The sequence below is a fragment of the Hippopotamus amphibius genome, chromosome 1, assembly GCF_030028045.1.
Source record: "Hippopotamus amphibius kiboko isolate mHipAmp2 chromosome 1, mHipAmp2.hap2, whole genome shotgun sequence".
Classification (NCBI taxonomy): domain Eukaryota; kingdom Metazoa; phylum Chordata; class Mammalia; order Artiodactyla; family Hippopotamidae; genus Hippopotamus; species Hippopotamus amphibius.
This window is the reverse complement of record NC_080186.1, coordinates 59940116-59963868: the sequence shown is the minus strand read 5'-3', so window position 1 is coordinate 59963868 and position 23753 is coordinate 59940116. Positions and strand designations below refer to the sequence as shown.

Below are 23753 nucleotides of genomic sequence, written 5' to 3'. Positions count from 1 at the left end.
GCCTTTCCGTACACTCTGTCCTTCGGAAAATGAATTCTATTGCTTTAGTGGTCATCCCCTATGCTTATGGTGCTCAACCCCTCCTCCTCCACCCAGTTCTATTCTCCTTTCTCAACTCCAGTTTTAAGTGCCTACCTCACTATACACACCTCTTCATTACAATAGATTTCTAACTTCTCAGGAATAACCTTCCAGATGAAAATATACATCTATTTTTGTCCTTGCTTCTCAAATACCCAGGGTGGTTCCTTGTGGACTACTCTAGAATAGGATTAAGTAAAAAAAATATATGAAAAAGGAAAAAAGAAAAAAAGATCTGTATTGCGACAAACTTACGGTTCTACCTGTTGGGCCTATTATACCTTCTCTGCCAAGGGGGCCAGTGTTTCCCTGTTGGGATTAAAAAAAAAAACAACAGTCAGTATCAATGCCAGTATAATTCAGAAAAGTTCTAGAAAATGTCTTGTGCAATGGCAATTATGTCCATATAATTCCAGTTTTTATTAAAAATCTTATGGTATTAGCAGAAATCATAGTAATTTTGATTTGACACAATTCTGCATATTACTAGAGTTTCCTATTAGGAGAATTAATCTCTATAATTTCTAACAAACATAAATCAGCATTACAATTTTTATGTGGTAATAGCATCAATGATGCCATTTTATATGTGTCATTACATAAAAAATGCAATTACTTTATATAAAAAAGACTACACAGAGTCATGGACAAAATTTTAAATAAATTTATTTACAGATGTTGAAGGAACAGATGTTTGAGTGACATGCAGCACTGAATTGAGAGAAACTATGGGAAAGAACCAGAGAGCATCATTTGTGACCAATTAAACTTCTGGTTTCTTCATCAGTAAAATAAGAACGCCTACTTCACAGGGCTGTTGTGAGAATTAAATGTGAAAAACAGTTTTGAGAGTATAAGCTGCTATTTGATTATGAAGATAAACTTGAATAAGCTGGATCTCTGGTCAAATCCTCCCAAACTAAAGATGGAGGCTACCATTTCTTAATGAATACAAAATACCTGTTTTAGTTATTTTCCCCCAACCTCCATTCCTACTACCGCTGGCTGCAAATTTCAGTGTTTCTAACTCCACTTAACCTGGAATATATAAATATGGATATCTAACAGGCTTTCTCTTTGTCCAACTCCTGTCAAGATACAGAAAATACACTCAATGGAGATAATTATAATGCCATTCAGTCTATTGACAAATAGCTTTAATATTAAGTTGGCTTAGAATGAGAGCAATTAATTACCTGTTACTCTAAAAAGTAAACCGAATGTAATCACTTTTAAACATGAAGATCTACTTTAAGTGATAATTTTAAAATATGGTTCCCAAATCACAAAGATCCACAATCAAGAGGCTTGATTTCTTAACCTAATCAAATACATCCTTTAGATTGGCTTATTACTAAAAAAAAAAAATTTGTTTTAAAAAACACAGAGGTATACATGAACTCTATAAAGAGCAGACCCAAAGAGCAAAATATTGTCTATTTTTATCTACATGAGTCCAAAAGATGAGGTACTATGATTTTAAGGCTGGTGCCAGGTAACTCCCTAAATATGTCTTTGAAATGGAGCAGAATTAATCCAGATTTCCTACTTCAATTTATTTAATTTATTTAACCATCGAATATTTACTGATTATTGAGCAAGAACTAGGCACTAGGTCACTTAATATTCATTCTACTTTCTAATTATGCAACTAGCAAGCAACCTCTAACATATTATTCAGTCGATCAGCTGTGGATTCAAATTTCAGCTCCTCTACATACTAGCCACATATGGCTTTCAGCAAATTACCATTCAAAGATTTAGTTTCCCTGCCAGCAAAATGGGGATAATAGCATCTCTCACAGGATTTTTATGAGGAGTAAATGATATACGGACATAAACTGAATACCAGTACCTGGTACATAATATTTTTTTGCTACATATTAACCTAATAAGACTTTTCACTTGTCTCTACAATGACTTAATGAAGGAATATCTGCACTTATAAATTAGTATTTGTGAGCTAGTTACCATAACTTTACTATTGGAGAGCTGATAAAATTTCTGGAGCTGCAAAGCAGTAATGACTCAGATCCTGGCTTATAGAGACACAGCACCTGGTATGACTCTGCTTAGGACAGAGGCTAGGCAAGCAGTCAACTTCTCTTTGACAATATCAAGAAAAGATTTAATTAACTGAGAACTTAATAAAATTAGAATGAATGAATTTAATTAGTGGGGAACAATACATGTAAGAACTTAAAAACATTTATTACAGAGAAGCCTATCCATACATAACCCACCTGTGGATGATAAAGAACTGGACTTTACACAAAAGCACCAGCTTTCCATGGTTCTTCAGAAATCATAAAAATAACTAATATATTTGCACCTGGAGAAATGTTGAGGGGATCTTCAAATAAACATTTCCCATGACAACACTGCTCTTTGTATTATGGAAAACAATTTATTGTAAGAGTTAGGGAAGGGGTATAGGATTTCAAAAATTTGACTTTTCATTTATTTGCACAAGACACTGGTTTTCATTTGTAAAGTTCTTCTTGAAGACTTGGTTCTCCTCCTTCCTCTCTCTCAACTCTCTCCACCCTTGCCTTAGCAGCTGCTATTAGTCACAGAGTGCTACTACTACAAACCAATGCTTGGCTTTTTTTTTTTTTTTTTCCAACCTTTTTTTCTCTTTAGTTTTATAGGTCAACTCATCAATTAGGAGAGTGTGGGTAATAAAAAGAAAAACGAAACAAAAAAGCAAACAAACAAAAACAATAACCAGTAATTGCTGGTGACTTATCTATCCTATTTATGTTCTCTACAGTTTGCAATTTCAGCACTGAACAGCTAATTGGAGTTCTTCAGAGCCCTGATCTTCCCAACTCTTTAAGTAGTTCCCCATCACTCTCTGGGGATACCCACCCCTGAGCAGAGGAAACACAGTTATGGGGAAACATTTTTCAAAGTGTGATCTGAGGAACTCTGGTCATAGACAAGCCTCCTCCAAGTGGTACATGGGGGTGGTCTCTAGTCCTTGGTTATATTAATGCTTATAACATGAAACTGCTTTATGTTTTTGTTCCTGGTGTGAGTTAATAAATAAATTATCCAGCAGTCATGTTAATCTTTTTTTTAAAGTAAGAACTAGGAAGTATGGGTGGTCTGTGGGGTCTTTTGCTCAAGTTAACTAACATATGAACTGAAAAAGACTGGGAACCTCTGCATGTGCTCTAATGAGTTTCTGTTTTAAAAGTCATTTTTTTTAAAGTTACTGATTTGGAGTATATTTATTTTAGAGTTCTTAACCCTAATTCCTACAGTTAGCAAGAATCACAATATCTGGGAAGGCAGAATGACTTCATACTTACTCTCTGTCCAATAGGACCTTTAGGACCTGATATTCCAACAATGCCAGCATCTCCCTCAGGACCCTAGAAACACAATAAAAAGCAAAACGCCAAAATATGAACATTTTATACATGACATAACCTTGTACCAATCTGTTAAGAATTGGCTCTTAAAAAATGGAGTGTGACAGTTAATGCTGTACAGGCTTAAGTACTTTGGAGGAATTGTACTGAGGTCTACAACTTTGAAATACATCAAAAATGGATTGAGAGAGGGTGAGAGGGCTAGATAGACTGACAGGTACATAATAAAGCAAGTAGAGTAAAACGTTTTGATAGAATCTAGGTACATGGGTGTTTACCCACTCTCTGAACTTTACTGTATGTTTGAAATTTTTCATAATAAAATGTTTGGAAAAACAGAATGAGAAGAGACAAAAGCAAATTATTCAATAAAATTGCTAGGAAAATATATAGTTACATAAGTTTTAAAATTAATATATTCAAAACTCAAATATATAACTCTGTACCAACTGAAACTTTGCAGATTAAAAAAAACAAAAGCTCAAGTCAGAGAGTAAATATCGTTATTTCAACATCTTTTTTTCTAGAAAGCCAGAGACCAGCAGAAAATACGAAAACATACTTTGGGGCCTGGGAATCCTTGGAAACCTGTCAAACCTTGAATACCATGTTCTCCCTGCAATGTGAATAGATATGATAATCATTATTGTACAATGGTAGCCCAGTCTGTAAGAATAAGTGCTTAGTGAATTTCAGAGCTGGCACCTACAGGCTGCCCTTTCATGCCAGGCTCTCCACATGGTCCTTGATCACCCTGTGATCCTCGGTGGCCTCTTTTACCTGGAATTCCAAGTTGACCAGGTAACCCTTGTTCACCCTATGGACAAAAAAAAAAAAAAAAAAAAAGTGATCTTGACTTTAGAACCTAAAAACATACTGACTTTTAAATGAAACCCAAATACTGGCCTATCCTCAGGCATAGTACAAGGCACCGGGGAAGTGAAAATCTGTGTGATCATTCTCCCCACCAATATTTTCCACATGCATAATATTTGATTACAATGAACAAGAAGTGTGGCAGTAGGGAAAAAGAATTCCAGAGTTTGTGGTCATGATTGTGGAAAGAGCAGGAAAGAGGGGGCTTGCAAAAGAAGGAGGAGGATAGTGGGGCTACAGAGAGAATGGTGAGGATGTGGTATGTGTGGGGGTGTTTGTATGTGACGGAACTTTTATTTTATTTGAATTGAAATTATTTTGCTGTGTTTTCCTTACCATACAGAGATGATTCAGCTATCTGATACAAGAAACAGCAAAATCTCTTGAAGTGTGAACTCTGGTTTTTGCTATGATTACCTTTTCAATTACATCATTAAAAATTTCCAGTTTCCCAAGATTCCTTTGATACCAACCCTCTTTAGCCTTTAAAAGCTCACTTTAAAGATATAGTTAATTATCATTATTTTACTTTTAAAAGTCAAGTCCTTTTAAAATTTATTTTTATTTTGTTTTTGAAATGAGAGTTGCAACAGCTTTTATTATTTCTAAAAATAAACTTAGGAATCATGTGGAGTTTATAGATAAGGTAATGAAAAATGATGCTTGGTAGACGTTGACCGAAGCTTTAAGATCCTTTACTGTTTTGAGGTGGCTTTGGGACTTGACAAATTGGATCTTTTTTTTCTTTTTCAGATTCACACATAAAAGGTAGGGATCTTTTTTATTTCTTTTCCAAGGTTTAGCATTTGCTCAGCTATCTTGATTTGTAGTGGAAAGGTATATTTATGGTATAAACATTAACAGAAAGGCTCAAATTGTAAACAGTAAGCTGCTGGGTCATCATTTTTAATTTACCCATATGGGTCAGAATACCTAGATATTCTATAGAAGTGGAACTCAGAAAATCAAATTAAGAGGTAATAATGATGAGGATGCCAATGTCTTAATCCTAGTCTTTTAAGAAATAGCATTAGATATTGGACTAATCTCTTGGTTGTCTGGGTCAAATCTGCACTAAGATATTTCTAAGAGAGATTTTGTATGGAAAGCCTATTGACATGTGACAATACTCCTTGCAATGAATGTTAATGCAAGACAATTACTATCACTTTGACTTTAAGAAATAATCTGTACTTCGTTCAGAGTTATTAATTGGTCAGCTAGGTTTGGAATCAGGGGAACAGGAAGTATATATGAGAAAGAATGTAACTGGAAGTAAATAAGATTTTTCTGTTTTGGAGGAGAAGGGGGATGACAGAATGGAAAGGAGAACCAAAATGAGTCAAAGAACATTTTTTAAAGTATCACCAGTCCTGGGTTAATGAGTTGCTTTGGCAGATTACATGCACTGTGACTGTCACGGGAGATGGTTATGTCATGGCCACACATTTTCCTTTTTTCCTACTGTGTTTTTATTATTAGCCAAATTTTATTAAAAGCTATCAATCTTACCATCCTGTGATCTAGCCAATAAACTCAGGGCCAGGAAGGATGGTCAGTACTGCTCATCCATCAGAACAAACGTGAAAGTACCTTTGGGCCTAGAACTCCTGGGCTTCCTGGCAGGCCTGCTGAACCCTTTGCTCCTTGAGAACCTGGAGACCCAGCCAGTCCTGTTCTTCCTGGGCTGCCTCTGATGCCCTAAACAATGCAGATAAGAAATGAAGACTGGGGCAGTTCCTAGAAAAATCCATCCAGAGGCTCAATAAATCAAGGAGGGGTTGGTGTTCTGAAAGACTGCTGTTGATACACTACCCAGGTTTGGAAGTTATCCTGGCCTTCTTTTCCAAGTAAGTGAAATGTTTAAATGGTATTTTGGCTCACCAGAAATCACTAATTATGGTTAATGTCATGGTTTTGGGTTTTAAAAATAAAAATACCGAGGCAGTACAAAGTCCACCAATATGTTCTAAGTAGCCTAGATGTGAAGTAGGTTTGTTACATTCTAACTTTCTGTATTATACTCTGGTGTGCATGACAACTCTAATAACTGATTAATATATCCTTAAGAAGAGTACTCTTATTGTGGTCATTATTTCTCAATATATACAAATACCAAATCACTATGTTGTACACTTGAAACTTATATAATGCTACATCAATTATATCTCAATAAAAAAGAATATTCTATTTTTCAATCACACATGATTCCAGAAAATTTCCTTCAAATAGTTTAATAGGGAATAAAGTTAAGTAAGCAAACAGAATTTTGTCAAAGCCAAATCCTAGAACAAAGTTGGTGAACTATGGTTTGCAAGCCAAATCCAATCCATCCCATTTTTGTAGAGCAAAGAATAGTTATTACATTTTCATATGTTGAAAAAAATAAAAAGATGTATAATATTTCAAGACATGGAAATTATATGAAATTAGAAATTATGGAAATTATATGAAATTTCAGTATCTATAAATAAAGTTTTATTGGAAAACAGTCATGCTCATTCATTTATATATTGTCTATGACTGTTTTGTGCTATAATGGCAGGGTCCAGTCATTGTCGCAGCAAATAAATGGCACTCATTGCTTCCCACTACTGCTTGTTGCACTGCAAACTGCAGTGATGCAATTATAAATTTGACAGTGTTTTGAGTGGAACATATATTGACTTGTGAGATTTTATTATCAGTGCATATCTGTTGTATCAAAACAAGAAGAAAAAAGTGGACTTTGAATGTTGTATTTTTAAGGCACAATGGAATATGGATTACATTGTGATTAAATTAGATGTCAAAGTTTTGTGTTTATTATGCAATGACACTATCGGTGTGCTAAAAAAAAAATACAGTATACATCAACATAATCATACCAAGCACTTGACACCATATTCCCACCTCACAGAAGTGTAATGGAAAAATTAGGAAACCTTAAATGGAGTAGTACCTTATCACAATAAAAATTCTTCACAAAAATTTGAAAATGAAGTTTCAACCGAAGTTAAGTTTCTGAGTGGTTCATTTGTTAGTCCAACAAAGTTGCTTATTGATAGACTTAGTTAAGTTGTGCAGCAAAAATAAACTTGTTTATTAGCCTTTTGGTAAAAACAATTGCTTAAAATGTCAAGGACTCTGAAGCAGCATCAACAGTCAATTAAAAGACAAGGCAAATGCTTTCAAGTGGTTTTCCTTGCCTCTTGATCAATTGATAGATGTTAGTAATACTACTCAGTTGTTTAGTTGAGGAATCAGTGCTGAGTTTGAAGTGCCTGAAGAATGAACCTGTATGAATAGTTTGTACAGTGACTATAGGTAAGAATATTTTCAAGTAAGTTATAACATTAAATCAGTACAACCTGAGTAGAATCTGCTAAAATGTCATAAAACTGATAGGGATGGATCAGAAAAAGACTAACTAGACAAATTAACAAAATGTGAGAAACTGTTAAGGTATTTAGAGCTAAGATTATTCGTTGCATTATTCACCATCAGGTACTCTGAGGAAAATACTTGAATCTAGCATATGTTATTAAGCCCCTATTGTCAAGAATGAACTCTACTGACTCTTGTAAATTTAACCTTCAGTGGTTCTGTGAGTTTTTTTGTCAAAATAGAAACTTTATATCCTGACTCTCTCTAACGTGGTTTAGCAGGGATAAAGTTTTACTGAGATTCTGGAGACTAAGACTGAAGTTTTTTTGAATGAGAAGAACTGCCCTCAACCTCTATTACTGAACGATAAGTGGCTTCAGAAATTAGATTTTGCTGCAGACTCATTTAACGTTTATCTATGAATTCAACCAAAAATTGCAAGGCAAAACAATGTTCGTGTGACACACACTGTGATAAAGTCATTTCAATGACAACTAATGTTTGAATCACAAGTAATGTCAAACAGCTTTATACACTTCCTGTGCTGTCAAAAATTAAAACAAGAAGTGAGATCTCCATTTCCACACAGATTTGCGGTGGGTAGATTTTCTGAGCTCAAACACTTTCAGCAGCATTTTTCATACCAGATGCAAGAAAATCTTATATTTCTAAATCCATTAAGCAGTTTAGTTGAGGAGTTTCAATCTAAACTTCAATTGGAAATGACTACTGTACAATATGATGACATTCTAAAAGGCAACTATTAAGAGAAGAATCTAATAGAATTTTATAAATTCCTTCCAAGCAATGAATATGCTCGAGTAGAATCATATGCCCATGAACTGCAGTATTTGGCAGTGCATATCTGTGCCAAAAGAATTTTCAAAGATGAAAGATGTAAAACATGCAAAATCTCATTGTAAATCAGCATTAACAAATAAAATTTTGATGACAGAAAACTGTAATCAGCTAAATGTTATCCCCCTTGCAAAAGAATTCCATTTTTCTCATTAGTAGACACAGAATTATACTAAATTAATATATTTTAAGTTTCATAAATAAAAATTTTGTGAAAACTTATTTTCTTTCTTGTTACATAAGGTCTTAAGTAATACCCTTGATTTTGCCTCTTGCCTTGCAAACTCAAAAACAGTTATTAATATTTACAGAAAAATTTTGCTGACCCATATTCTAGGAGATGATTGCTACTTTCTGAATTGATTCCTGGGATAGCAAATTGGGTTGTGTAATAGTTGCTCCATGCATTCAACAATATTTGTTGAATATCATCTGCATTTAAGGAAGGTATCATGAGAAGCCCTGTGAGGAATGCCAACATAAATAAGATACAGTTTTCATTTTTAAGAAGCTTAAAATTAAATTACAAAGACTGTAATACATAAATAGGTATAATAAAGGCAGAAATGTAAAAAAAATGACCAGATGAGAAAAGAGATGTAAATACTAGAAAGGTTCTGAAGAGGGGATGTTACCTTTGGTGCTAATTAGAAAAGTAATTACTGAGAAGGTAGGGTTAACTGGATCATAAGGTAAAGATATTTCTCTTAGAGTTATAAATATGGTAGGAGAGATGACTGACTCAAGATAGGCTAGAGTCTTTTCTGTGGAAGGCCTGGTTGGGAGAATAGGATTTAAAAGGTAAAGCCAATTTTGAATTTAATGCTAAAGCATTTTTCCTCTTTTTAAAAATATTTCCCCCAAATTATCACAGATCTTTTTATTCTCTTACTGATGGTAAAATATAGTGGAATATATTTTTAAAAATTTCCTTTTCTACGTAGATTTTCTTCATGATCACAAACTCATTAAAATAATAAATAAAATCATATTTTATACCACTATCACTAGGTGTAATGTATCAATACTATGCTCGGTGCTTAGGACATAGGCTCACATTCCTTAGCCTGACCTTCAAATCTTTTTTTGTCCCAATCTACATCAACTACTTTATCTCTCACCATTTATCTATACTAGTAGCTCTCAATATTTGTAAGGAACCATTATGAGGGCAAAATCTTTATATAGGGAGGGAGGGAGGAGGGGAGAAGGGAATGACAGAGAGAAGGAGGGAGAGAGAGAGGGGGTGAGGGAGAGGCAAGGGAGAGAAAGAGATCCACACTGTGGGCTTAGGATTCAGGTGGTGTGGTTCTTTCACGTTGCTTGCACCTTATCCTAAGTGCATTAACCTACTCTAGTTCTTTCCCTTTGCTTCTTGCTATGCGTTTTACATTGATTTGATTTAATTTGGTCTGTGAGTCTTTTGGTTCCATATCTCTGGGATAGATTATCTGGTAATATACTTCCCATATGAACTGCAGGAACCCTGGAGACATGAGATGGTGCCATTTCAGAGCTCCTCAAGACAAACAGAGTAAATCCAGTCATAGTCATTTAATCCAGTCATAGTCATTTGAGACTCTGGGATACAGAATTTCAGAAATGTTCAGGGAAGGGACTTCCCTGACGGTCTAGTGGTTAAGACTTCACTTTCTAATGCAGGGGATGCAGGTTTGATCCCTGGTCAGGGAGCTAAGATCCCATATGCCTTGGGGCCAAAAAGCCAAAACATAAAACAGAAGCAATATTGTAGCAAATTCAATAAAGACTTTAAAAAAATGTTCAGGAAAGACATAAGTGTTCTATCAATGGCCAGGATTCTAATGGGACTATTACTATAGAAAGGCAAGTTTTTTTTTGTTTTGTTTTGTTTTGTTTTTTTAATTTATTTGGTTGCACCAGGTCTTAGCTGTAGCCTGTACGCTCCTTAGTTGCAGCTCACAGGCTCCTTAGTTGTAGCATGAGAACTCTTAGTTGCGGCATGCATGTGGGATCTAGTTCCCTGACCAGGGATTGAAACTGGGACCCCTGCATGAGTAGTGCAGAGTCTTAACTATTGTGCCACAGGGAAGTCCTGAAAGGCAAGTTTTAAAAACGAAATTTGGATAAATAGTGCCCTTCCCAATAAAAACAAAAAGAGGCTGAAAAGCCTGAAGAAACCAATGGCCTGAAGAGAAAGCAGATTCTACAAGGTCATAAATAAAAGACAGAAGGAAGGACATGTAAGCAAGTAAGAAAACAAATGGACCAACAAAGTAGCTCCAGAATTAAACTAGGTGAAAAGTCACAAAATATGGATCAGTGTAAGAATTAAAAAAAAAAATAATGGGTGGTCTTTCAAGACTGAGAGTATCCTATGTGTGGATATATTAGACAAGTAGTGGATCCCAGATGGAGAGGAGCTGTATCACATGAAAGATCACCCTAGATGATTTTAGGACACCTCAACATTCCACAATTCTAAAATAGTACTGCTTCACCTCACTTTACTTACAATTTTAGCTGTTTTTTTAAAATCTTTATTCTCCAACAGAAAAAAAAACATATCTCTTGGGTGATATATGAACAATGGACATGCAGAGACTGCTGAACACTCCTGAGGTCAATAAGTATTTTCAGTGAGAATAATAAAGACCATATGACTAGTCCCTAGGACTAACTGTACGCTAGAAACTTCATTTTACTTGCAGTGCTATCAGACACTTAACACAGCGCAATAAATATGTTTCAGATCACTTACTGTTCACATTCGTTTCTTAGAGAGAAATTTGAGGAAAGTAGCAGAGTGTTCTGTACAAAGTTCCAAGCAATGTTTCATACAAGTAGAGGACAAACATTTCTTATTATGAACACACAGATGGATGAGTAATTCTGCTTTCAAGAGAAACAGATGCTATTCCCTAGGAATTCTTTCCAGTGTCTTCTAAATGATTTGTCTAAAACCAATCAGCAAAGGGTAAGTCACTCTGAGCAAATTTTAAAAAGTAAATAAAATCCGAATTACTGTTAGTCTGTTCAGAGATGCTGAGACCAATCAACAGTTTACCTGAGTCTTTAAGAAGTTAATAAGAGTACATGATGTCTTATGGCCAAAAACTTTCATTATCCTCAGATAGAAGCCAGTCTCCCTGCTGAAACTGGTTTTGACTCTGTAGGAAAGTGTCAGCTTTGACAGGACTGAAGCTGATGGCTGCTTTAAGGCTTGGGTTTCTAAGGAAACAAGTACTTGGATCACTAATGACAACAACATCAACCACAACAAGAGTTACTTTTTATTGCGTGTCTTCTATATATAAGAAACTGTAATGGCAATATGGTTGTGTTGTTTTGTTTAATCTGATGTCAGTTAAGGAAAGAAAAGGAAGTTGCTTTCCACTTTGACTTTGTGTGGAAAGGAAGGAGTAGTTTAAGTATAAATTTGCCTTCATTCTGGAACTAAATGGAAAGATCTGGTAAGGAAAATAGGACTACCTACTCATATCAGAGGACAGACACAGAGACAAATTTTGGAACAATGATGTCTGGTTTGCATTTAATAGTGAAACATACCAAAGAGAAGGTCATGCTGTTTGTTATTACCCAGGCCCCTTGGTTCAGCTGTCTTATTTTCATTAGAATTAAAACAAATATATTAAGAAATAGAATCTGTTAAATAAAGGCAACAATAGAAATCCACATTTTAAAGAGGATTAGAAAAGGAAAACAATCTTTAAAATTTTGCGTAAAATGATAAATTTATATGTCAATTTCACTGATTTTTCAACAGTAGATTGATAAATTTAAAACTACACTGAACTTAAATTAGTTGATGTTTTTATCTAAAATAAAATTACTAAGAAAACAGTTTTTTCCTTTCCTTACTGCCAAGTACCCTCCTCTGTGCTCATAGCTTATGTTTATATAGTTACTTGCTGTATGAGAGGTAGTAATCAAAACTAATTTACTTTCTATAGTACAAAAAAATAAATGCAAAGACTTAAATTTTTTTTGCACAACATTAGGCAACATAAGTACAGTATTTTTAAAGCCAGCAAACCAATGGATTATAAAAGTAACACTTGGCTTCCTTTACTCCAAGCAACTAAAAACACTTCTGTTTAAGTAGGAATTTCTCATTTTATTTGGCTTACTAAATATATTCCTCCTAGGAAAGAACTGGCTGTTTAAAAATATGTGGGATAGTAATTATTAGGTGATCATATGCAAGGCTACATTATACATAAATATTGTAGCATTCATAACATTTTCCTGCAGGGGCAATCATAAATTATGTGGCCAAATGTTGGAAATAAGATTTATGAATGAGCTGTATACTAAAGTTAGGAGGTAACTTTAGCTTTGAATTGCTAAACATGTAAAGTCTGTGGAACTTGGAGTAGGATTGAATTGAGGCAAGTCTTAAGGTAGTAGAGACAGGTCTGCTGGACTCAAGTCCATTCCCAACAGCATACACAACTAACTCTTGTTCATTTTTAACGGGTACAGGCATTTCAACATTGTATTACCTCACAGAAATTATTTACTCATTTTCATAAAACAATTGGTGGTTTATCATTCTTGCAAAATGGACAGTGTTTCAAGTGCCAGTATGCTATTGGACAAAATTAGTGTATCCTACAGAATCTCCTTTACCCAGGCCTCAGCCTATAATCACGGTACTAATGGGGAGTGAAGGAGGGTAGTTCATCTATTCTTTGACTCCTGGCATGACTAGGCTCATACCAGTATGAAGAAATGACTGTCCATTCTTTACTTCAAAAATGACAAATCCATACCCATACTATTGTACTTGATCCTAGGATAATCCTACTCACATGCCAAACTTTTTCCTGGCTGTGGGTCTTTTCACCTTGGGTCTTTCACATGGCAAGTTTTCCCTTGTTCTTTTTTTTTTTTTTTTTTCTAATTTTATTTATTATTTTTGGGGGGCTACACCAAGTTCAATCATCTGTTTTTATACACATATCCCCGTATTCCCTCCCTCCCTCGAGTCCCCCCCACCCTCCCCGTCCCAGTCCTCTAAGGCATCTTCCATCCTCGAGTTGAACTCCTTTTGTTATACAACAACTTCCCACTGGCTATCTACTTTACAGTTAGTAGTATCTATATGTCTGTGCTACTCTCTCGCTTCGTCTCAGCTTCCCCTTCACCCCCCGCCTCCTCCCAAACCTCGAGTTCTCCAGTCCATCCCTCGTTCTTTAAATACTTGGCTCTTCAGCGCTTAGCTCAAGTGTATGCCTTCTCAGTGAGGCCTCTACAGTCTAACCCATCTATAAGCTATTTCCCATTACACTCTACCTCAAAATCTATTTCCCATTATGCTTTCCTCCTTTCATAGCACTTCCGCGATTTAGAACAATTTGATTTGTTTATGCACTACTACCCAATTATTAGGTTGATTCGTATTAAATTGCGAATTTTTTTAAGGCCCAAAATAGTCAAATGTCAGCAGTTTCTTGCTGTTTCATGCATGTTCCATGAGGGCAGTTCCTTGCCCATCCTGTTCACTGCTATCTTCCCTAACTCCCGGCTCATACGGTAACTGAGCAGGGCCCTGTGGGGCCTTCCTGGGACAGACCCCTGCCCCATATCCTGTGCTTTAGCTCCCCTCTGAAGTATCTAGATTATGGTATCGGATGCACATTTCCCGAGTTGTTTTACAGATACTAAAACTGCCACCAAATGGAAGAAATTAACTAGCGGATGACCATGAGCATGAAGCCTCCAGTCCCACTGGTGCCTAAGGATGGAGAGTGTTAACCCCTCTGACACACCACCTTGCAACCTCACCATCAATCAAGCCAAAATTGTTTACAAGCTAATCACATATCCTGCAACGCGCCTCCCTCCCCTTGCCTTTAAAAATGCGTTGCTGAAACCCATCTGGGAGTTTGGGCATTTTGAGCACTAGCTGTCCAGAACTCCTTGTATGGTGAATATTAATTATGATGAAAAGATAGTAACTCAATAAGTACATGCAGCATACTAAGCACTTCACATACAACATCTCATTTGCTTCTCATAAAGCCATATGAATTAGATATTGCTGTACTCATTTTACAGATGATTCTTAAGATGTGAATTAGTGAACACATCCTGATTTTAAACTCAGGTCTCCAAAATCATAGTTATTATGCAAAGGACATTTATTCTTCAAATATTTATTGAGCTTCTTCTAAATAGGCCTGACACTACGCCAGATGCTAGGAAGACAAAGATGAATAAAACAGAATCCCAGTTCTATAGAAGTTTACAAATGCCTGGCATGCTTAACTCGGACTGGAGAGTCCAAGGAAGGGTGCCTGAAGGAGATAAAAGTTCAATTAAGTCCTGAAAGATCAAGAAATTGTTCCTTCTAAAGTTAGAGGGAAAGATGGAAGAGTTTTCCAAGCAGAGGGGATAAATTACATGTACGATGGTGTGAAAGTGAGGGAAATACACAGAATTTGGAGCAACGTCTAAGAAATTAAGTATACTTGAAAAAGTATAGCACAGTGGTTAAGAACATAGGCTCTGAATCTAGACTGTGTGATTGTGAAGTCTGGCTCTATTATTTGTTATCTGTGTGACCTTGGGCAAGTTACTTAGTCTGACTCTCAGCTTCTTCTTCTGTAAACTGAAGATAGTAGCTATAACTACTTCATGGGGTTTTGGTGAGAATTAAACAAATTCATATATATTCAGCTTCATATACATTCAGCACCTGGAACAGTGCCTGGCACATAGTATTTAATAATTGTTAGACTAAAATACACAGGACAAGCGGGGAGGGTTGGGAGGGTAATGAATTGGGAGATTGGGATACCAAGCTGTATACTCTAAATACATGCAGTTTATTGTAAAAAAGAAAAAAAGAAAAAGAAAAAATACACAGGACATGTGAAGAGAAAGGCAGAATGCAAGACTGGAAATGTTAACAGAGGCCAGATCATAAAGGAACAATATTCCACAAGGAGTATGAAGTTTATTGGTTTCAAGTCACTGAAGAGTCAACTAGTCAAGTTACATCCTTTAGCAAATCTTTCATTTTGTTGCTAATAAGCAGCCAAACAGGCTGCGTATTGTTTGCTCTGAAAGAGTTACTAATGAGCAGTAAACAGGCCAAACAAGCAGAAGGGTGGAGAAGAGGGAGAAAGTAGCAAACAGGATAAACCCTAACTGAGTAATCAACCCCTTAATAATCAAGAGGTGACAGGATTTGATGAATGTAGATCTGGGCAATGTAGGTATGTTTCTTCCTCTAAAATACTTAGAAAAAAGAAATGTATCTTCTTCGAAGTTTCTTTGGGATGACCAGCTCATTAACTGGAGAACACACAGCCCAGAGGGGTGCCAGGGCTGCTGGTGTTCCTGACAGAGGCTTCCATCGTGGTCCTGCTACTCCTTGCTTGGATTATGAGTGGGCTGATGAAGTATGTTTTTCCTTCTTAGACTAGACACACTCCACAAGTGGAAAATGCAAGACTTTCAATGTTCTTTTAGGACAAGCATCTCATTTTAGACAACACTTAAGCCTGTGTTCACCTGATAAAGTGCAAAGTCAAGATTGAAAGGCCTTGATTTGTCCTAAGTCAAATTGTTAGTTTTGTTTCTTTCCCTCTTTTCCAATAACCCATTTTATAGTTGAAGCAATGAAAAATAAAGAGACGGGTAAGCCTTCATTTTGATGACAAGTAGATTTATGATCTTTGCAGGGAAAAGTTGTTTTCCTTTTTCATAAATGATTGAGGCACTATGCTTGTACAGAAGTCCAACTCAATGAAAACAGCATGGTAGACTCATTTACTACAGATGTGCTAAGTTGACTAGTCTCAGAACACTCATTTATACAGAAGGAAATTCACAGAGTCAGCTCCCCAATACTATCCTTCAGTTACAGTCACATGACTTAAAAAAAAAAAACACTGAAACTGCAGTGTGAATGTGCCAGAAATTCTTTAACTCCATTGGCCACATCAAAAAAAGAAAGAACATTGTTTAGGAAAATCAGGCAGTTGCATAATGCTAGAAATCCCAGAATAAATATTTTTCTCAGTGGAAAAATCCAGCAGTCTTTAAAGATAAGCCAAAAAACACCATCATGCCATGAACTGAAAAAAAGAAAAAAAAAAAAAAAAAAGGCCAATGGAAAGATGTCCTTATCCTTTGTTGGAAATACTCCAGGGAATTTGCTAGTATTTAGAAATTGTATTACTTTCTCTAAAGTAGTTTTTCTACTACCACAGTAGGTTTCAGAAATAATTATCTTAGAAATCACTTTTCCTAATGACCAGTTTAGCCACTGTACCTACTTTCATTGAGCAGACTAGTCCCTTATAAATCATTATAACTCTAATTTCATATCGAATATTCTACAGGGAACAGAAACATTTGTGGAAAACAGTATGAAACATTTCCATACTCATAAATACCAATATCGTGTGTAAACCTTGGGGTTAAAAGAGGATTCCTTTTAAGTTATTTTGTTTTTATTTCAATAGTTACAAAAGGCTTCAATACTTACAACATCCTGATATTCTAAGTATACATGAAAATTTTTTCTAACATTCTTTGAAAATGCTAAAAAGTAGTAGACAATGACTTATGTTCTGATACCTAATTGCTTACTAATGGAAATACCAGATGCCACTCAACTTCATGGCCCTGCGAGGTATACTGCAGCAGTGTTCAACATTACTGTAATTCATTTTAATTTTTTCATCACAAAATTCAATGAGCTTTTTATACTAGTCATATATAAAGGCTAGAATGTGGCTCAGAATCTGTTTTATTAAAGCGACCCCCAATTAGAAGTAGAATAACTTACTAAGTGGCATTAGAATACGCATGTTTTGTCATCCCTTGATTTCAGTCTTCAGTCTCACCATCTCTACTAAGTCCTTCTAGCATTTAAATACGGTTAAGGTTCTTTAATTTAAAAATTACTTTCCACCTTAGTCTCAGTTTCTTCTCTAGTTATTGCCTCACCTTCTTCAGAGCCAAATTTTTCCACTGAATTGTCTGCATATCTTGATTTCCTCAGTCCTCACACCTCAAGTACTCCAATCCTGTTTCTGCCCCCACTAATCAAATCAAATATTTACTTACTAAAGTTACCAATGACCTCCATATACTAAAATACAATAATTATAATTTTATCTTATTAGATTTCTGTATTAGGCGGGGGGGGGGGTCCCCTTATTTACAAACCTCAGAAACCAATTAAGCAAAAAATTTACTGAAAAGACATTGAGTAGCTCATATAATCAGAGATAAATCTAGAAAACCAGGTTTGGAAAATGGGTAGAATTAAAAGAAGACAAGGCAGCCAGAATTTAGACACTACAGTGAGCACCACCCCAGCTGCTGGACACTGACAACAGTCACCTCTGGATCCTGAGTGCTACAGAAAGTTATCGCCACTGCCACTGGAATAGAATCTCCATTATTCCTGCTTCTGTGTATTACGAACGCCTCAACTAAAGGTGTAGGTGAATACAACTGACTGCTTAGGTCTGGGTTATGGGCCTACATTCTTATTTCAAAGAGGGATTGGAAGGTGAGAGTCTGGAAGTTTTGACTTCTGTAGTAGAAGGTGGCTTCCCATCCAGACAAAAAAAAAGAGAGGAAACATAAAAATTTCTGAACTTTAAAAATGGGGTTAAGAGGCTCAACAATCAGGCTTTCCTGGTGGCGCAGTGGTTAAGAGTCCACCTGCCAATGCAGGGGACACGAGTTTGATCCCTGGGCTGGCAAGATCCCACATGCCACAGAGCAACTAAGCCCGTGTGCCATAACTACTGAGCCTGTGCTCTACAGCCCGTGAGCCACAACTACAGGGCCCACATGTCCCAGCTACTGAAGCCCGAGCGCCTAGAGCCCATGCTCCACAAAAAGAGAAGCCAATGCAATGAGAAACCTGTGAACCACAAGGAAGAGTAGCCCCCGCTCTCCATAACTAGAGAAAGCCCGTGTGCAGCAACGAAGACCCAATGCAGTCAAAAATAAAATAAATAAATAAATAAATAATAAAATAAATCTGTAAAAAAAAGATGCTGAATAGCCAAAAATCAAAACAAAAAACAGAATAAAATAAGTGTCCAACAAATTCTCTCATGATTATTAGATACAGTTGGTGACTTTCTCCTTGAAATAGTCTTAAGCTTCCATGACATTACATTCTTTTTCTCCTATCCATTATGACCACTCCATCTCAGACTCCTTTGTAGTCTCCTCTTCCTTCTTTACCTGACTTCTAAATGTTAGAATTCCTCACCACTTGGTTCTGGACTTCTTTCCACTGTTTATCTAATATTTGTGTTTGTTTTTCTTCACTTGCTCTCCATATCCACTCACTGCCTCTTCTTTATGCTGCTATTTGTCCTGGGAGTCTGACTTTCATGAACTGCATCACCTGGGTTCTCTTGTCCTCTAAACTTTCAGTTGCAGTTGGCCAATGGGACGCACCACTAGGACACTGAAAGGTAGGAGGAGAGAGGTACTATATTTATTTCTCCCATTTCCTCCCAGCTTTGGCATTCTGTCAGTGGCTGGGTTACTTTCAACTATAGCTCCTGTAAGATGCTCCTTTTCTAATAGCTCTCGGTCTCAACTTAACTCTCAACCTGACATTATTTCTTTCCTTCAGCTTTTCAGGTCTAAGGATGGTGACTGCTTCCTACTGTTGACAGTCTCTGGGTTTTCCCAACATCACTTTGTGACTGACTCAACCCTGATCACATTTCTATAATTAGTCTCTTCAAAATTCCAGCTGAGTATTCCATCTCTTTCTTTAGACTCTGATTAGTACATATTAGTATGTTGATACTTTAAATTTGTATTTGACTTCCTCTCTGAGCTCTAGCCCAAAATATCTAATTGCCCACTTAACACCTCCACTTAAATGTCATAATCTTGCTCACAAAATCTAGGCCTCCTTCAGTGTTTGCTTTTTTAGTGATGGGCACTACAATGCATTGAGTGAGAAACTTGCATGAGTTAGAAATTTGGAAGTCATCCTCGACATCTCCCTCCCTCACCTTCCATAATCAAGTACCAAAGTCCTGTTAAAGCTACCTCTTAAATACTCCATAAATCCCATCCACTTCTTTCCCTTTCCACTTCACCAGTCTAGCACAAACCATGAAAATATGTAGCCTGGAATACTGCAATAAATAGTCTCTTATTAGTCTCCTGCATCTAATCTTGCTCCTTCCAAATCATTTTCCATACTGCATCCAGAGAGAATCCTTTAAAAATAAATAAATTGGAAAATGTTCCTCCTAAGCTTAAACCTCAGTGGGGTCCTACTGTCTTTAGATAATGCTCAGTATCCTTAACATGGCTGTCATTGTCCACCGCGACGCTGCTCTTGCAGCCTCAAGCATCAAACTGTATGGCTCTACACCTTGCTCACTAAAAAACTGCAGCCACAACCGATCTTGTTCTGGTTCTTCAAACACACTATGTTCTTCCTAGTGTTGTATAGGCTGCTGTCTTTGCTTAGAATGTTTCGCTTCTGCCTTCCCCACTCACAGTTATGATCCCTAATTTACTAACTCCCACTTGTAGCTCAATGTCATCTCTCTCTCTCCCCTGACACCGGCATATAAAACCGCTTTACTGAGGTATAATTGATGTAAAATGCAAAGTACATAACTTGATAAATTGGCATAAAGAATACATTTGTGAAACAAGTGCATCACCATCAAGGTAACACATCCACCACCCCCAATGTGTCCCCCTGTCCCTCTGGAAGCACTCCTTCCCACACCTCCCCACATGTACTGCCATCTCCAGGAAACCACTGATTTACTTTCTGTGACTACAGATTAGTTTACAGTGGCCAGAATTTTATGTAAGTGGAATTATACAGTATGTCCCCTTTGGTCTGCTTTTTTTCCCACTCAGAATAATTATTTTGAGATTCATTCACATTGTAGCATGTATCAATAGCTCATTATTTTTATTGCAGAATAGTATTTCATTACATGTATGTACCACAATTTATTTAACCATTCACCTTTTGATGGACACATGGGTTGTTTCCATATAAAAAAAGCTACAACAAATATCCATGTGCAAGTTTTTGTGTGGACATATGCTTTTATTTCTTTTGACAAGGGTGGAGTGGCTGGGTCATATATCAGGTGTATCTTTAAAGTTTTAAGATACTGCCAACGTATAGGATAATTGACTCTTAATAGTATTGAGTCTTCTGATCCACAAACATAGTGTATATAGCACTTAATATTTGAGTCTTCTTTAATTTCTATCAGCAATGTTTTATAGTTTTCAATATCAAGTTTGCACATTTTTTGGGGGGGTCAGATTAGCCCATTTTTGATACTACAGTAAGTACTGCTGTTTAAATGTCAGTTTCTGATTGTTCACTGAGTATACAGAAATGCAATTCATTTTTGTATAATGATATTGCTTCCTGCAACCTTGCTAAATTCACTTAATTAGGTTTTTTTTTTTTTTGTAGATTCTGAAGGATTTTCTACATAGATGATCATATTGTCTGTGAATAAAGACAGTTTTATTTCTTCCATTCCAATCTCGGTGGCTTTATTTCTTTTTCTTATACTGACTAGAACCATTGGTAGATGCTCCAGTACAGTGCTGAACGTGTCATATAAATGTAAGAGGATAATAAAGATATCTGTTGGCATATGGGGCTTCAGAAGGTTTATCTCACAAACACCTACATTGAAAATACTTTTTGAAGGAAGTACTCAAATAATAATAGAAACAAATGCAGGAAATTCTACAAGGAATACTGAAAGTAAAAGTGACTAGATAGCTTAAGTTTACTACTATATTAAAAAGCAAAGAAAATAAAAAGAGAAAGTAGGTCAGAATGGCCATCAACAAAAAATCCACAAACAATAAATGCCAGAGAGGGTGTGGAGAAAATGGAACCCTCCTACACTGTTGGTGGGAATGTAAATTAGTACAGCCTCTATGGAGAACAGTTTGGAGGTTCCTTAAAAAACTAAAAATAGAGTTACAATATGATCAAGCAATTCCACTCCTGGTCATGTATCCAGAGAAAACTGTAATTCAAAAAGATACACGCACCCCAATGTTCACTGCAGCACTATTTACAATAGCCAGGACATGGAAGCAACCTAAATGTCCATAAACAGAGGAATGGAAAAGAAGATGTGGTATATATATACAATGGAATATTACTCAGCCATAAAAAAGAACAAAATAATGCCATTTGCGGTGACATGGAAGGACCTAGAGACTGTCATTCCAAGTGAAGTAAGTCAGGCAGAGAAAGACAAATATCATGTGATATTGCTTATATGTGGAATCTAAAAAAGGGGTACAAATGAACTTATCTACAAAACAGAAATAGACTTACATACGTAGAAAACAAACTTATGATTACCAGGGGCAAAGGGGGAAGGGATAAACTGGGAGATGAGGATTGACATATATGCATTACTATACATAAAACAGATAACTAATAAGGGTCTACTGTATAGCATAGGAAACTCTACTCAATACTTGTAATGGCCTATATGTGAAAATAATCTAAAAAAGAGTGGATATATGTATATGTAAAAATGATTCACTATACTGTACACCTGAAACTAACAAAACATTGTAAATCAACTATACTCCAATAAAAATTTTTAAAAATTAGACTAAATTAAAAAAAGAAAGTAAATGTATGAGCATTATAAGTCAAAATTCAAGGTAATATCAAAAAATGATGAAGGGAACGAGTGGTTTATAGAAACAAAAGGACATGAGAGCGAACACAAGTACTCGTTTTGTTAGAGGGAAGATACAGTTAGTGATACATTAAACAAATCACTAGAGTTAAACAAACATAGATTTGGTTCTTAAATTCAGTGCAACTGCTACAAGAACATCAACCAAAAGAGAATAGGTAACTTTTAAACCAGCAGAAGAGAATTCAATCTAGCCAATGGAAATCAGAAAATAAGAAAAAAGAAACAACCCCCCCCCCCCCAAAGATAGCACAGAACAAGGAAAATACAGAATTAAGATGGCAAAATATTCTTAATGCAGGAATTTTAGATGCATTCTTTCTAAGATTTGGAGCAATAGAAGGAAGTCGGCTATTACTGCTACTGTTTAAGATAGTAGTGAGGGTCCCTATCAACCTTTGTGGAAAGAAAAAAAAAAAAATGAGTTTAAGAGTTAAAGCTGCCATTGTTTGAAGATATTACCTAACTAAAAACCCAGTAGGATCACAATAGCAAATTATTAGAAACAAAATCCAGTTGTATAGAATGTAATCTAAATCAGTCATATTTATTTAAACAAGTAATGACTAACTAGAAAGTAAAATAAAAAATGAGAATACATAAGGCCTTTATCGAGGGGCAATACTGCATATCAATAAGAACAAAGAATATGGAGTTAGACTGCCTTTGTAGCTATGTGACTATGAAAGTAACAATCTTGCAGTGCCTCAATGGTTTGTTTGGGTTTTTTTTGCATAAAATAAGAATGATAATTGTATCTATCTTATAATATTGTAAAATTAAATGTTAATATAATAAAACATTTATCATGGTACTTACCACGTACTAAGCATTACATAAATTTTTACTGTTATTATTATGGAGAAAATCTACTATATGATCTTATAAGAGGACAACAATAAATATTTTACCTCATATTAGATAATTAAAAGGTTAAGATATTAATTTTCCCCAAATAAATCTATAAACTCAAGGCAAATCCAGTGATAATTCAAGTTTATGCTCTGTTTTTAGAGAAACTCAAATCTAATCTCAAATGTATGTGGTAGAATTGTAAAGAAGGGGCCTTGCTCTACTAAATACGGGGACATAAGAAAGCCATAGTAATAAGAAGAATGTGATAATACAAATAGACAAGAGATCAGCCAACTGTTTCTGTAAAAAGGCGAGATAGTAGATATCTTAGCCTTTGTGGGCCCCTGGTCTCTGTTGCAACTAATCAACTCTGTCACGTCGTGCAAAAGCAGTTCTCTGCAAACAAATGACTGTGGCTGTGTGCCAACAAAATTTATGAATATTGAAATTGGAATTTCATGTGATTTTCTCATGTGCCACAACACATTCTTTTATTCTCTTCTAACATTAGAAATGTAAAAACCATTTAGCTCATTGGCCATACAAAAATAGGCTGATTTGGTTTATCAGGTGTAGTTTGCTGCCACAAGGAACAGAATGCTGCTGC

The 23753-nt window shown here is 35.8% G+C and overlaps 1 protein-coding gene across 1 annotated transcript in view; it reads right to left on the bottom strand.

Moving 5' to 3' along the window:
- The window catches only part of COL24A1 (collagen type XXIV alpha 1 chain), a 346898-nt gene that overhangs the window by 35674 nt on the left and 287471 nt on the right, over positions 1-23753 (bottom strand). The window contains exons 49-53 of the mRNA XM_057714246.1: positions 5931-6038; positions 4171-4278; positions 4024-4077; positions 3399-3461; positions 337-390 (exon numbers count right to left, since the gene is read on the bottom strand). Coding sequence (XP_057570229.1) covers positions 337-390; positions 3399-3461; positions 4024-4077; positions 4171-4278; positions 5931-6038 — 387 coding nt within the window. The remainder of the gene's footprint in view (positions 1-336; positions 391-3398; positions 3462-4023; positions 4078-4170; positions 4279-5930; positions 6039-23753) is intronic.